Source organism: Apus apus (assembly GCF_020740795.1).
Source record: "Apus apus isolate bApuApu2 chromosome W unlocalized genomic scaffold, bApuApu2.pri.cur SUPER_W_unloc_1, whole genome shotgun sequence".
In the NCBI taxonomy this organism is placed as follows: Eukaryota; Metazoa; Chordata; class Aves; order Apodiformes; family Apodidae; genus Apus; species Apus apus.
The window spans coordinates 489,104-504,372 of NW_026248896.1; the positions used below are offsets into that span (position 1 = coordinate 489,104).

Consider the following 15,269-nt stretch of genomic DNA (forward strand, 5'->3'; position numbering starts at 1 on the left):
CCCTGCCGTAAGCTCGGCAGGTTTGGGGTGACACTGTGGGGACTGCCCGATACCGACCGAGCCGTTCATCGGCCTCCTCCGGCCCGGCCCGGCCTGAGGTCGCAACATCGCTCAGCCCGAGGGCGGCGGAGACCCGACAGTTACGGGCCGAAAGGCTGAACCCAACAGGGGCAGCGCCAGGCGGAGCGAGAGGGTCGGCAGGAACCCGGGAGAGCCTTCGGTGCCACTGGGGGAGTGGGGGCTACCTCCTGTATCGTAATGAGGCACCTCCCGTCACCAGGGCCAAGACTATTCCTTCCACCCCCCGGACACCTTTCCTAGGCACCGGAACCCCCCACCCTCTTTTCCCACCCCAACTGGGCACCGGGACACGGCAACCTCCGGTCAAGGTCACCCCTTCCCCCGAGCACCGGGACGTACCCCCCCCACCATACACCCATTCTCGCCCCACTATCCTACCTGCTCCCCCTGGAGCCCCCCGGCGGCAGCCACTGCTTTCCGCTTCCTGCTAACTGTTTTCCGGGCCATAGTAGAAGGAGAAGGAGAGGCCTAGAGCCCGGCCCGGGCCCCACATGGAGTAGGAGGAGGGAGGCAGCCCCTGAAGGATATAAGTGCGGACACCAAGACCGGATCACTGTCTCCGCCGCAAGCCCCACTGACCACGCTTCACGACATTTTCCCCAGGTTTATTTTACGACAGTGGCGTTGCGCCTTTGCGGCAGCTCCCTCACTCCGCCCGAGAGTCCTCGTTTCCTAGCAACCGGAGGAGGCAGGGCGACGAGTTGGACCCCACCTTTGCGGTTGCCAGGCAGCGTGGTCCCGTCGGGGGTCGGGCGGCGCGACCTGGCGGCGGTGGCGGAGAGGCGGCGGGGCTCGAGGTGAAGCTTCCCGGTATCGCCTCATGTCCGCTCCCTGCTGTCCTGCACGGATCGGCGGGGCTGGTTAGTGGACTCCCCGGGCCCCGTCAATTTAAGCATAGGAGAGGCGCAGGCTAGCTGTTTTCTTTCTTCATTTATTTTTGAACAACCGAAGCTTACTGGGCAATGCCTTATTTTGACAGCCCCACACCTCTGCTGCTCGTGAGACAAAAAGCAGCTATATCACAGTCCCGAGAGCAAGAAGTGGGCTGACGCCACAGCACTGAGGAGACATGAGAAGGGTACCCCGGCAGCTCAAAGCAGCAGAACACACTGGTTTAGTATCACCCACTGAGAGACAGCCTGTGAGAGTATTCCTGTTGATTGTAAAATGCACAATTTATACTGTTGCTCTCCATCACTCCTGTGGGAAAATCTGATCGCAAGCATAAAACACCTCCTCCTCCCCTTCCACCACCAGCCCGGAGGGGCTGAATTGGGTAAATAAGGGTTAAGACTTTTTAGCAGATAACAGAAGACCGAGATGTGCTACATTCTTTAGATAAGGGGAGTAGGAGTCTCTTATCTATAGTGTAAAAGTTCTCCTTGACTAAGCAGAATCCAGCTGCAGCCGGACTTGTGGTTACCAGCTCAGCTAAACTGCCTTAAGTTAAAAGTTCACTGCGAGGAAGACTGTCGCAAGCCGGTACCGGGGGGCTACTGGCTGTCAGGATACTTTTGCGACTGCCCCCCCCCCGATGTGGAGGGGTTTGTGAATAAGACCGAGGGTCACACATGGCTCTCGCCTCTCACGGAGGAACGGCCACCGTGGGACCGTATTTCTGGGTGGTAGTTAGAAAGCACCCCCCCACCACGCTCAGAAATTGCCTCTAAAGCCAAGGTTTACTCCACAAGCTAATCGGTTTATTAAGGGTTAACACAAACCGAGGGATGATGTTTAGGGACAATGCAAATGTGAATGGCTACCAGGGATAGATATATATATATATATATATACACACACACACAGTAAGAAAGTGTCCTTTAGGGAGGCAATGCAAAAGATCCGGTGCTTTTAAGGACGGCAGGTCCATGGTATCGGAGGGGCAGCCTCTCGGCAGCGGGTGCAGCGCCCGTTGGTTTCCCCTCCACTGGCAGCAACACGGGGAGGGGGCTCCGGCCCTGACCCCAGGGCTCGGGACCCCGGCACACTCGGCGCTGAGGCTCAGGCTGGACCCGGGGCAGGCAGGGTCCCAGCACCAGTGTCCGCAGCAGGGGGGTGTCCCACGCAGAAAGCGTCCGAACGGGCCTCAGGGAGGAGGGAAGGGCCCACCTGCTGCACTCACTGCCTTTGATACCCCCTGACCCACCGGTCCAGTCAGTGTCACTGTCCAGAGCCAATGAGCGTCCATGAGCCCCACTTTAAGGCAGTGACTGCCAGGGGCACAGGATGGCTTGTCGTCCATCCTTTCTGTCCCGGGCCACAGCTGTTGTTTTGGGTTCAGTTGTCCTTGAGAAGCAAGTCTGTTTTAGTTCGTTAGCTGGGGATAACCAGGAGAGGCCTTCGCTGGCTTAAAAGTCATTTTGTTTAGACTTATGTGGGGAAGAAAAGAACAGTTTCCCACATCTCACCCCGTGGCTTTTAAGGCAGCAAGGTGTAAAGTTAAGTTTTATGTGCATTAATATATATTATATCTGGGTTCCTGCCCAAATCCTTCTCCTCCGCATTTGATCCTTACCCTCCTTGGGTGTTAGCTGGAATATATATGTATGAACAAGGGAATAATTCCCATACAGTATAAGTATATATATTCACATGTCTAACAATTTAACATATCTTCAAAAGCTCCATGATCACTAATTATTACTAGTTTTAACAAATAAGTTATATGCAGTATTAATAAAACATTGTAAACACTCAAATTTACCAATCATCTAGTCTAAACCACATTCTTACCAACATGTCAGACTCTTATTATTTTTGACAGTCATTAGATCGTTCAACTGTTATTCTTGAACCAGAAGAGAGTATTTATATTATCATTCACCCTTGGATCCTGGCTGCAGTATCAGACTTGATCAGTGGGAATCTTGAGTGAAGTCGTCTTGCTCGAGCACAGTTCATTCAGGAAGGACTTAACGCTGGCTACACACGGATACAAAATTAGAAATAGAATAATTGTAGTTATTATAACACAAACTCAGTTTTCAATTCTATTGGAAAAGGAGGAAAAAAAAAATAGATTATTTAGGGAATTCCCAAATTTGAATCAAGTTCTTGTCACTTCAGTGAGTTTTGTAATAATGTTCTGAATTATTTCCATCCAAGATAACATATTGCAAACAGCAACTCAAAGGCAAGTATAGAAGGAGACAATATTACAGAGCACCTTGTTTAGGCCATGGGGTGATCAGTCCCACAGCGGTCACAAAGTAACTCCTCCGGAGTCCAGTAGAAGGTTGATCAGGCCTGGTACTGTCACCAGGATGTCTCTGGCTCTTTAAGCTGTCATGCTTTGCAATATATTGATTAACATCATTAGACATAAATACACAGAGATACAAACATACATACAAAACTGAAACACCAATTTACTCAACATGAATTATCCACCTTGTACTGATTTTGTGTTGCTTGTCATTTAAATCAGATGCAACCCATGTATTTGAATTCACTGGTGTTTGTAAGGTGAGCTTGAGCTTACCAATGTGTGGCAAATTTGCCAGGACAATTTGTCCAGGATGGAGAGGGGTTTTAGATTGCTTAAAAGACCTTTTATTTTTTCTGTGATCTTGAGTGGGTAACTCAGGGAAAAAAGCATTCAGGCAGGGGCACCCATTCACCCCCCACCTATTGTTTATAGTAGTGACTGCATACCTTAACCTTTCATCCCATTTTGAGTCCTGTGGGCAAATAAGGCTTTTAATTAACCCATTAGTGCGTTCCACTATCCCATTAGCTTGTGGGTAGTATGGGACATGAAATGTCCATTTAATACCTTCCCTCTTAGCCCATTGTTGTACAAGGTGTGAGGTGAAGTGAGTTCCATTGTCAGATTGGATATTTGTGGGTTTAGGTAGAATTCCAAAGACCTTTTCTAAGAAGCAAACCGTGTTTTCACCATTTGCCTTAGAAACAGCTTCAGCACAGGTCAATCCTGACAACACCTCCACAATCACAATGATGTATTGTTTGTTTCCTGATCTTCAGAAGGGACCGATATAGTCCACCTGCCATGTGGACCACAAGGGTTTTCCTTCCCTGATATGCAGAGTGTCAGTTGTTAGGGGATGTTCCCCAAGTTTAATTTTGCAAAGATCACATGAGGAAATGACTGTTTTGCACTGCTCAGGGGTGACAGGCCACTCACGAGCTTGTGCCTCTTTGTATAAATCAAAGATTCCCGAATGGCCCCTCTTACAGTGAAGCCATTCGAGCAATCTTTCCCATTCCTGATTTTCTCCTTCTGTGATAGCTGATCGGATTTCCTTCACATCAATCCTAGCTAGCTCTTCAACATAGTTATTCCACTTACTGGCTTCATCCTTTAGAGCAGCTTGGTGTGAAGGTACCCATCCTACATGAAAATTAGGATTCTTTTTGGCAATTTTCAGAATTTGTTGCCACTTCTCTTTATGCCAGACAGGCACTCCATTAATTTCCCAATTGTTACTTTCCCAGAAAGTAATCCATTCCACACAGCCTTTAAAAACTGCAAAGGAATCTGTGTAAATGTACACAGCGTCCTTGGAGGCTTTTTCTTTTAGGAAAACATTAAGAACAGCGTCCAATTCTCCCACCGGGGCACTGCCCTTATCTTGGTTTATGATTTGTTCGCCTGTGGCAGGTTTAACTGCAGCAGATTTGAACAACCAAGTTTTCCCTTCTCTTCGGGATGAAGCATTTGTGAACCAAGCATTAACCAGTTCACTTCTATATTCTGGGGCTTCTTTGATAGGACTGGGAACTTTCATTATCAGATCCTTTTCATTTGTAGATTCAATTTGTTCCTGGATTTTCAATTGTTTATCTGGGCCTTCTTCAAGTTGGAACAGTCCAGAATAGTACTCAATTTGACTATACCATTTTCTGATTGTACCCTCTTGGGATATTCCTTCTGGAGGGGCCTTTCCAGATAGTACTTGGTTAACTACCTTGAAAGGGCCTCGAAGAATTACTTTTTGTTTTTTAATGATCTTGCTGATTTCTTTTAGTGCTGTACACACTGTTAGCAATCCCTTTTCCAGAACAGAATATCGTTTTTCTGAATCTTTCAATGACTGAGAGTAAAAGCCAATTGGTCGAGTACTCCCAGTTGGTCCCTGTTGCCAAAAATGATATGATAAGGCACTGGCTGAAAACCCCCACTCTATTATTATTGGATCCTCTGGGTGAAGGGGCCCCAGAGTTTGGTAGGTCTGCGCCTCCAATAATAACAGTTCAAGAGCCTCATCATGAGACTGATCCCATTCCCAGTGACGATTTTTCTTTAATAGATCAAAAAGAGGACGTGCTATGATGGATAGATCTGGGATATGCTTTCTGCAATAATGAAGGGTTCCTAGTATTCCTTGTAGTTCTTTCTTATTGGTGGGTGCCTTTATCTCTCCTAAGTAAGATAAAGTATCGGAAGGAATATTCCAGGTCCCCCCCTTCCATCTTATTCCCAGAAATTTTGCCTCTTGGGATGGGGGTTGCCTTTTCTCTTCAGGGATTTCTATTTGCATGCCTATTAAATGCTTAATTATGGCATCATAAACTGCTTTTACCTCCCCCTCACTCTGGCCCCCTACCAGCACATCATCTATGTATTGATAGACTTTTACCTTGGAATTATTTCTGATTTCTGGAATGTTTTCCAGTTCACACGCAAGCGCGTGATGAGCTAGTGTGGGCGAGTGTTTATATCCCTGGGGCAACCTTGTGAAAGTGTACTGCACCCCATCCCAAGTGAAGGCAAAATACTTCTGGTCCTCAGGATCAATAGGGATTTGGAAGAACATATCCTTTATGTCCAGGAAGGCCAGCACTGGGTGTGCTGCTTCCTGGATTTCTAACACCAAATCAGCAATGTTAGGTACAGCAGCTGTGAGTGCATCTGTATTGGCATTCAATTTCCTGTAGTCAACTGTCATCCTCCATTTACCATTGGGTTTTCTTACAGGCCAGATTGGGGAGTTAAATGGTGAATGACAGGGCACAATAATGCCCTTTTGTTTTAAATCAGAAATGACTTCTTTGATGCCTTCCTTAGCAGCAACAGGAATGGAATATTGTCTCACATTTGTGATCCTGCTTTGTGGCAGACGGGGAGCACGTTGTAGCAACCTCAGCTTTAGTGTGGGTGTGCCAAAATTCCAGTAGCGACCGTTCTCATCTCTCCACGCTCGGCCCAAGAGAACATCCATTCCTAACAAATTGTAAGGACTGTCACCCACAATCATCTCAGTCCGAATCGGTTCTTCCTCTCCTGGTAGATTTAAAGTGACTTTAGCTGTTTTTTGTAAAGCAGAGTTACCAAATGCTCCACTTACATATATTGGCTTTTTAGCTGGTTTAATACCACATTGTTCAGCTACATCAGCTTTTAGCGTGGAAATCTGTGCTCCTGTGTCCACCACAAATGTTACAGGATAGCGTCTTGGCCCAACAGCACAAGTAAGCTCCAAGTCCCCATTTTTGTTTTGAACTAATCTTAGTACATTCTGTCAGTCTTTTGGAGGATTGGAAGCTTTAGGGCCTGATTGTTTGTCATTTTCCTGTTGATCATTTTCATTTCCTGTGTCAAGATTTTGTTTTTTCTCTCCCCCCCCCTGTCTCTTTGTCTTTCTTTTTGATTTCTTTTTCTTGGCAGAAGGAGGGCTATTTAGTTTCCCGACTTGTTGGGTTTTTCCCTGGATCTCTCTCTTGAATTAGACCTTGAGCTGGGCCGTGTAGCCCAACTTTCTACTAGGTCTTTCAGAAGCTGGTAAGAAAGATCTTGAGACAAAAGCTTCGATGGGACACCTATACACCTGGCTTCCTCCTTAAGCTTAGTGTAGGGCCCTTTGTCATCACCTCGAGATGAAGCACTTTTGTTTTCAGGGTATTGGCTTTTATGGGTGCTGTTTGGCTTTCTGTTGTTTTTAGATCTATCCACGACTGTCCAGTCACCCCCTGATTTCTCCCGCTGCTTAGAAGGATCCCAGGGTGGTCTGGCAACCACATCAGCATAGGAGGGTCGAGTCTTTTGTCTGGCTGCAGAAGGCTTGGGGACATCTTCAGGATCAGATATATGCTCATATTCCTTGCCGTAATCTACCAATTCTTTGGCCAAATCAGACCATGTAAATCCTCGCAGATCTCTATTTTAGAGTTTACGTTTGATTTGCATGGCTACCTATTTAAATGACCGAGGGAGCCCCCTGATTAAAACCTTCATTCTTTCTGGTTTCACTTGAAGACTCATAGGACTTTCTTGATCTGCTATTAAATCATGGTCATAAATCATTTGAATTACAGCAGCCTTTTGGATATTGTCCAAAAGGTTAGAATAGCCCCCCTGCAGGGTCCTCGGCTCTCCTCTGCTAATGGGATCACTGGAGCCAACACAAAAAGCTGCTCGCTGAGTTAGGGACCAGGGGTGTCCCCTATCTCCAGTCGTTAGAATGATTCCGGATCCCCAGAACCCTCTAGCTTCTTGTTCACTTAACATGATCTCGTCTCCTCCTGTGAGGGACACTCTCATTACATATTCAATTTCCGTCTCAGATGGGAGCCTGCTGTATTGTTTTTTAATTTGTGCAAATTCTAATGGTGTATAAGATAATTCCTTAACTACCACATCTTTCTTCCTACCAGTATCTCTGTCAAGAGAAAAAGAAGTTCTCACAACCGGGCACAGTTGTTTATGCTCTATTCTCTCCTCCTCCTCATCCTCAGAACCGGTATAGTGAGAAGATAAATTAGTTGGGACTTTGTCCCTATTTGTGGAAAATCGGTGGACATATTTTTCCAATTTGCCAATCTTTTGAATGCTATTGTGAACATCCATCTCCAAATTGCTAATCCTTTGAGCACTATTGTCCATAATCATGGAAACTTTATGGACATTTATCTCCAAATTGCTAATTCTTTGAGTGCCATGTGTCATGAAGTCCTTAACTGCCTCGTGTAATATCCTAAAATCTGCCCTTAGTCCCTCCTCCTGCTCCTTGGAGAGGGGGAGCTGCAGCTGCGCGGGGGCTTGCTGCTCTTGCAGCTGTGGCTTTGATTCCAAAATCGGGCGCTGCTTTTCCGTTCCAAAATGAAAACTCACACTTTTTCTATCTAATTGGTCAGAGTTTACGGGCTTACATTTCTTTAGTGTGTTAAAGTCATCCGAGACCTCAGTATCCTGACTACCAGAACCTGAGGAATCCTCACAATTAGCAAGTTTCCCACATTTATCACCTGAGCAAGACAGGGTGGCACCAGTTCTCTCCTTTCCCTGCTTTCTTAACCCTTCAATCTCTCGCTGCAACCCTTCAGGTTTTTGCTGTAACCATTCAATCTCTTGCTGTAACTCTTTATTCTCTCGCTGCAACCCTTCAGTTCTTTGCTGTAATCCCTCCTTTGCTTGCTGCACAACCATGGCCAGGACAAAGAAATTTCGGGCATTGATGAAATCAAGCCCGTGTTTCTTAATCTCCTTTTTAAGCTCTTTAGACAGAGGAGTACCATCTTCCAAAGTCATGATGTAATTTGCGAGTCTACTGAGGTGTCCCCCCATGTAGGCGTCATAAATCACTTCGTACTGCTCCCTCTGTATTGTGTACCCGCGCCTCTTAAGGTGCTCCCAGAAGGGACGCACAAATGCACATTTTTGCAATTCCTCCTCAAAACTAGAGGGAGATGAAAATGGCGCCTCCTGAACTTCAGTGCTTTCCTCACTAATTTCGTTTTCTGCATTTTCTGCACCAGCACTTACAGCATCTGCATCACCTATATCCCCCTTGGTACCCATTTTTCTATAATTAATTAATTTTATTTTTTTTTTAACTCTAATTAAGCAATTTCAGAGCGTGAGTGGCTTCTAACAACCCCCGTTATCCCACTTCTGACACCACTTGTCGCAAGCCGGTACGAGGGGGGCTACCGGCTGTCAGGATACTTTTGCGACTGCCCCCCCCCGATGTGGAGGGGTTTGTGAATGAGCCTGAGGGTCACACGTGGCGCTGCCTCTCATGTAGGAACGGCCACCGCGGGACCGTATTTCAGGGTGGTAGTTAAAAAGCACCCCCCCCCCCCCACGCTCAGAAATTGCTTCTAAAGCCAAGGTTTACTCCACAAAATAATTGGTTTATTAAGGGTTAACAGAAACCGAGGGATGATGTTTAGGGACAATGCAAATGTGAATGGCTACCAGGGATATAAATATGTATGTAGTGAGAAAGTGTCCTTTAGGGAGGCAATGCAAAGATGCTCTTAAGGGAGAAGATTAAGGACCAAAGGGAGGAGGGAAGGAGGGAATGAAACCCAATGACAGTCCTCCTTAAGAGGTCGAGCTGTGTCTGCGAGCTGTGTGCGCGAGTATGAGGAAAGGAGTGTGTGTGTGTGTGTGTGTGAGGTGATGTTACCCTCTGGCGGCTCAGCCTCTTGCGGCTCGGCAGCGGGTGCAGCAGCTGTTGGTTTCCCCTCAACCGGCAGCAACACGGGGAGGGGGCTCCGGCCCCGACCCCAGGGCTCGGGACCCCGGCACGCTCGGCGCTGAGGCTCAGGCTGGACCCGGGGCAGGCAGGCAGGCAGGGTCCCAGCAGCAGTGTCCGCAGCAGGGGGGTGTCCCATGCAGAAAGCGTCCGAACGGGCCTCAGGGAGGAGGGATGGAAGGGCCCACCTGCTGCCCTCGCCACCTTTAATATCCCCGGGACCCACCGGTCCAGTCAGTGTCACTGTCCAGAGCCAATGAGCGTCCATGAGCCCCACTTTAAGGCGGTGACTGCCAGGGGCACAGGATGGCTTGTCGCCCGTCCTTTCTGTCCCGGATCACATCTGTTGTTTTGGGTTCAGTTGTCCTTGAGAAGCAAGTCTGTTTTAGTCCGTTAGCTGGGGATAATCAGGAGAGGCCTTCGCTGGCTTAAAAGGCATTTTGTTTAGACTTACGTGGGGAAGAAAATAACAGTTTCCCACAAAGACTTTGAGCCTTCATCCCTGTTAGAAATGAAATGTAGTGTTGATTTTGCATTCTAGTGTTAGAAACATAGTGTCGGGTTTGGTTCATATATATATATACTCTAGTGTTAGGAATATATAGTTTGTTTGAGATAAGTGAGATATCTGCACATTCCAATTACACCAAGAGTGGTTTACGGCCCAAGAAACTGAGGGACTTAATTGGGCTCCATCTGGGGGATCCGAACATGGAGAAGGATTTATGGCCCAAGATAAGGCCGAACAAAGCCACTTCTATCTTGCTCCTAGGAGCAGGATGGCACCAATAGGTATAGATCATTTTGTTAATTGGGAAGACAGCCAAGGGGGCAAGAAAGGTCAAAATTTTACCTTAAAAGGTAAAAAGTAAATTGCTAGAATGGAATGTGTAAACAGGGGCGGGAAACTTATAGGATAATTTGAAGCGTCAGATAGGCTGTAAACCCTGGAGTACCCAGCCAGTGGGGAAGCAGGGGAGGGAACTTTGCGTCGGGAATAGGGAATATAAACCGTTATTCACCTTGCTATGGGTGTGCCTACTTGCTTAGGTCACCCATGCTTGCAAGAATGTAAATAAACTGTGCTTCGCTGAAGGACCTGTGTGGGCCTGTTCATTGGCACGACAGACATTTCTCACAATCCCGAAGACCCTGGCCCACAACCACAAGACAGCACTGCGCATGCGGAATTAGGTGGAGACTTATGTAAATGTTTCAGGTAAATAATTAGCATAACCAATGTCTATTCTAAGAATATCATAAATTTGTATAATAACCTCATGAATACGCATGTAACTGCTAGATAAAAATAGAGCTTTACCAATGCAGGGTGTGCAAGCTAGGAGGAGTGATCCCCCTTGTACCCAACGCCGCAATAAACATACCTACCTGAGGTTGTGAAGTTTGATTCCGCACGTCAGAGCTAACGCCTGCCTTCACTTTGCAAAACTTCATCCCAGGTTTCCCTTAGAGGGATCCTTTTAACTAGCAGACTAGCTTTATCACCTGGCTCTTCTGAATGAAGATGAGGGTCCAATGCACATTGCTTGGTGCACAATGAGGCACTTAGTCAAACTTTTAGGTGCTCTGTTCCACTAGGAAACTCCCTTATTGCAGGGGAATTAAAGGGCATAATGTTTGTATTTAATTATGCTGCTTTAAAACAGATGTGATGGATGTGTGTTTTTCCTTATATCCACATGGCCCATATGCACTTTTTCCTTCTTATAGAGTCAGAAATAAGAGTAACCCAAACCAAATGATCAGCATTTTGCAAGTGACATTGAAGAGAACAGAAAAAGGACGAGAGGAAAAGAAACGTAATGTGCAGGCAGACTGCAAAAAAAGCCAGCTCCTGACCATTTGAAATGCTCTGATGCTTCAAGTCACATTAAATCAGTAAACATATTATTTTCCTGATAAAGAAGACATATATTTTATGCCATTTTTTGGTGTTTTCATCTAACAGAACTCAAAGACGAGGGTGCTGTGAAAAGCCAAATTGAAAATAAAATAAAATAACCACACAGGCTTTCCAGCTTCCCCTGAGCTAAGCCTAAGATATAATTCTAGTTTGGCTAGAATCCCCCTCTCCACATCCTCCCTCACACACGCACAGCTGCATTTTGGACAAAAACCCTACATTTCAGATCAAAGCCCTCTTAAAAGGCTGAAAACCCGCTACCAAAGCTGCTCTTGGGGGCGTATCGGTTTAGACAGTTGCTCTACCACCTGACCCCACCAAGGGGGATTCAGGAAAAGGAAAGGAGGACTGGGCCGACTCACCACCTCCGCCTTGCCCCTAGTGGAAAGAGACGGGGCTCCGTTCGCCCCTCACGCCGCGGAGGTGACGTCACCGCGAGCACCTTCCGATTGGGCCGGCGAGGGTAAGCGACCTCGCGACGTGACGCCAGTGCGTCGCCAGGGAGGCGGAGATCAGGTAGACAAGATGGCGTTGTCCGGTTACGGAGTTGGAGGTGGTGACGCGGTGTGGGTTTCGTAGGGGCGGGCGGTGGACAGTGACCAAAGGAACGGCCGGTGCCGCCAGGTGCCGCTTAGGTAACGAGCGGGTCGAGAGAGGTAGGGGGTGGGGGGCGCTGGTCCCCCTTGTAGCGGAGCCGGGGGAGGGGGAGGCGCAGCTAGCTACACCCCGGGCCTTCTGCCTCGTCGCTGGGCCAAACTTCGCCGCCGTTTCTCCTCGTCCGGTGTGAGGGACCCTCTGCGTCCCTGTCGTGATTCAGCAGATGTGAAGTGTCGGCGGGGCGGCTGCGGGGCCGCTGGTGTCCCGGAGGTGCTCGCAGGTTGGAGGGGCTGTTCCCCCAGCCGTGGAGGGGAGTGAGCCTGTGAGTGCCGCGTTATTGTGTGGTCTTGCTCCGCCTTCACGGCGTCTCGATACTAATTTTGAAGATGCCGTTTAATGGAGGTGAAACCTGCATGATCAGCTCGGAGGGACGGAGTCCTGGCACTCTGTTCTGGGCTGGAACTGGGGAACAGAGGGAGATCAGGCAAATAAGGTAGTACTCCTTTCCCTTTCTGGCAATTTCGGGGACTGCCTGAGGTAATACCTTTTTACTTAATAACCCTTGATGAATTTGCCTTCTAAGAGCTGATTGCTGTTGAAATCTGAGTAAACGGTTAGTATCAATGATATTTAGAAGTAAGTTCCTCCTCACGGTAATCAAATCTTCCGTGAAGAATGGAAACGTCTGCTTGTGTTTAGGGAGGGTGCATGTGTGGTTTTTGTCAAGCCTGCCTTCAGGTAATTAGTTAATTTCTGGCTCTTGTGTTGTGAAAACCAAAGTACTCATCTTCCCTATGCCACTTGTGACTTTAGATTTTTACTGTGTTCACTTTTTGATTGTGTCATCTTGTAGACTGAAGAGCCAAAAAAATCTTGTTCAATTCATGGGTCGTAGCCCTGCACATGTTTATCCTTATTACTATTACTTATTTCTGGATCTTTTCTAGTTATCTGTTCTGCTTTTGAATGGGGAAGAGGATCATATCTTTCCCTGCATTTGAAACTTAGGATTGTTTAGGTTTTTTAAATTAGTAAAATAAATTGCAGTAGATGGAAATGAGTAATCACCTTATCAAGTGTTTTTATTCCCCACATCACTTAAAAATTCCAAACAAGCCTCCCCCCCAAAAAAAAAAAAGAAAAAAAAAAGAAGCCTTACAGAAATCTTATGATCACAGAATCATAGACTGGTTTGGGTTAGAAGGGATGTTAAAGATCATCTTGTTTCAACCCCCCTGCATGGGCAGGGACACCTCCTACTAGACCAGGTTGCTCAAAGGGGAGCAACCTGGAGATGTTGATGCTGTCTGATAAGCAGGTGGACTCTGGCACTTGTCTGTGCAACTAATATAGTTGCCATACTGGACTCAGTAAAAATGTATTCATGTCGAATTTAAGCACTTTGAGGTGGATATTCCTAAATGACAAGTGAGTATTGCCAAGTTAAGGAACAACTGGGCTGTGACTGGTGATGTAACTTCAGTGACTGTGCTACTGATAAAAGCCATACTGCATCTCACAGCATGTTATGGGGTTAAGAAGATTTTATGGCAGTTTGGGGGTGGAATCTTACTCCAACTGTGATCTAGGGTTTTAACTGGCCTCCTCTTCTTTTCTCCATACAGAAGAGAGCTGTGTGTGTAGCACTGTGTCACCGTTTGACTCAGTTTGACAACAATGCTCTCTATCCCCTCCCCCTCCCACCCAGGTAGGGAAGGAGAAAGAGACAAAAAAAAGAGAGAGAGACTTGGCTAGATTGAAAACTGAACCGTGCAGCTTTAATTAGAATACTAATGTGTGATATGAGAGGATATATATATATATGTGATTATACAAAGGTGTGGGTAGAAGCCTCTCGCCTCCCCCCACCCCCAGCAACTCCCACAGCACTTCCCTCAGATGAGACAATTTCAAGGAATCCCGAAGCTGCTCCTGGAGAAAGGCAGAGAGTTACGAGGGTCAGGAGGGCTTGAGGTCGACGATGATGGGCAGATGGTGTTTTCCCAGACGCCGGCCACGAACGGAAGAGAGAGAGAGAGAGAGAGAGAGAAGGAAGGGAGACAGAGAGGCGAAGCGAAGCAGTGAGAGAGCGAAGCAGGAAGGAAGGAAGTTTTCTTCTGTCATCTCCGACCTTCCCCCGAGCCTACGTAGATATATGGAATGGAATATCTCTGGCCAGTTTTGCTGTTCGTCTAACCCAGGCTCCCACAGGGGGGGTGTCGCAAGCCGGTACCGGGGGGCTACCGGCTGTCAGGATACTTTTGCGACTCCCCCTCTCAATGTGGAGGGGTTTGTGAATGAGCCCGAGGGTCACACGCGGCGCTGCCTCTCACGGAGCAACGGCCGCCGCGGGACCGTATTTCAGCACCCCCCCCACCCCACCACGCTCAGAAATTGCCTCTAAAGCCAAGATTTACTCCACAAACTAATAGGTTTATTAAGGGTTAACACAAACCGAGGGATGATGTTTAGGGACAATGCAGGTGTGAATGGCTACCAGGGATATCAATATGTATGTGGTGAGAAAGTGTCCTTTAGGGAGGCAATGCAAAGGTGCTTTTAAGGGAGAGGATTAAGGACCGAAAGGAGGAGGGAGGAGGGAAGGAAACCCGACGCCGGTCCTCCTTAAGAGGTCGCGCTGTGTGTGCAAGTATGAGGAAAGGAATGTGTGTGTGTGTGTGAGGTGATGTTACCCTCCGGCGGCTTGTCCAGCGTTGGTCGGTGGCCGGAAGGCAGGACGGCAGGTCCGTGGTGTCGGAGGGGCAGCCTCTCGGCAGCGGGTGCAGCGCCCGTTGGTTTCCTCTCAAGCGGCAGCAACACGGGGAGGGGGCTCCGGCCCCGACCCCAGGGCTCGGGACCCCGGCACGCTCGGCGCTGAGGCTCAGGCTGGACCCAGGGCAGGCAGGCAGGCAGGGTCCCAGCAGCAGTGTCTGCAGCAGGGGGGTGTCCCAGGCAGAAAGTGTCCGAACGGGCCTCAGGGAGGAGGGAAGGGCCCACCTGCTGCCCTCGCCACCTTTGATACCCCTGACCCACCGGTCCAGTCAGTGTCACTGTCCAGAGCCAATGAGCGTCCATGAGCCCCACTTTAAGGCGGTGACTGCCAGGGGCACAGGATGGCTTGTCGCCCATCCTTTCTGTCCCGGACCACATCTATTGTTTTGGGTTCAGTTGTCCTTGAGAAGCAAGTCTGTTTTAGTTCGTTAGCTGGGGATAACCAGGAGAGG

The 15,269-nt window shown here is 48.0% G+C and overlaps 2 protein-coding genes and 1 long non-coding RNA gene across 8 annotated transcripts in view; 1 reads left to right on the top strand and 2 right to left on the bottom strand.

Annotated features, from left to right (window-relative positions):
* Positions 1-676, bottom strand: part of LOC127396384 (DDB1- and CUL4-associated factor 12-like) — a 71,702-nt gene extending 71,026 nt beyond the window's left edge. For both annotated transcript variants that reach the window (XM_051644007.1, XM_051644006.1), the window contains exon 1: positions 460-676. In XM_051644007.1, the coding sequence (XP_051499967.1) occupies positions 460-528 (69 nt within the window). In that variant the 5' untranslated portion in view covers positions 529-676. The remainder of the gene's footprint in view (positions 1-459) is intronic.
* The window catches only part of LOC127396383 (ubiquitin-associated protein 1-like), a 97,044-nt gene that overhangs the window by 24,871 nt on the left and 56,904 nt on the right, over positions 1-15,269 (top strand). For 3 of the 5 annotated variants that reach the window (XM_051643997.1, XM_051643998.1, XM_051644001.1), the window contains exon 1: positions 11,971-12,083. The exons of 1 other annotated variant lie outside the window; for it this stretch is intronic. The gene's annotated coding sequence lies outside the window, so the exon portion shown is untranslated. One more of the 5 variants, XM_051644002.1, reaches the window with a different exon arrangement.
* Positions 9,157-11,477, bottom strand: LOC127396387 (uncharacterized). Its single transcript, XR_007891990.1, has 2 exons — positions 10,914-11,477; positions 9,157-10,026 (listed from the first exon to the last, which is right to left on the bottom strand). It is a non-coding gene; the product is annotated as an uncharacterized LOC127396387 (long non-coding RNA).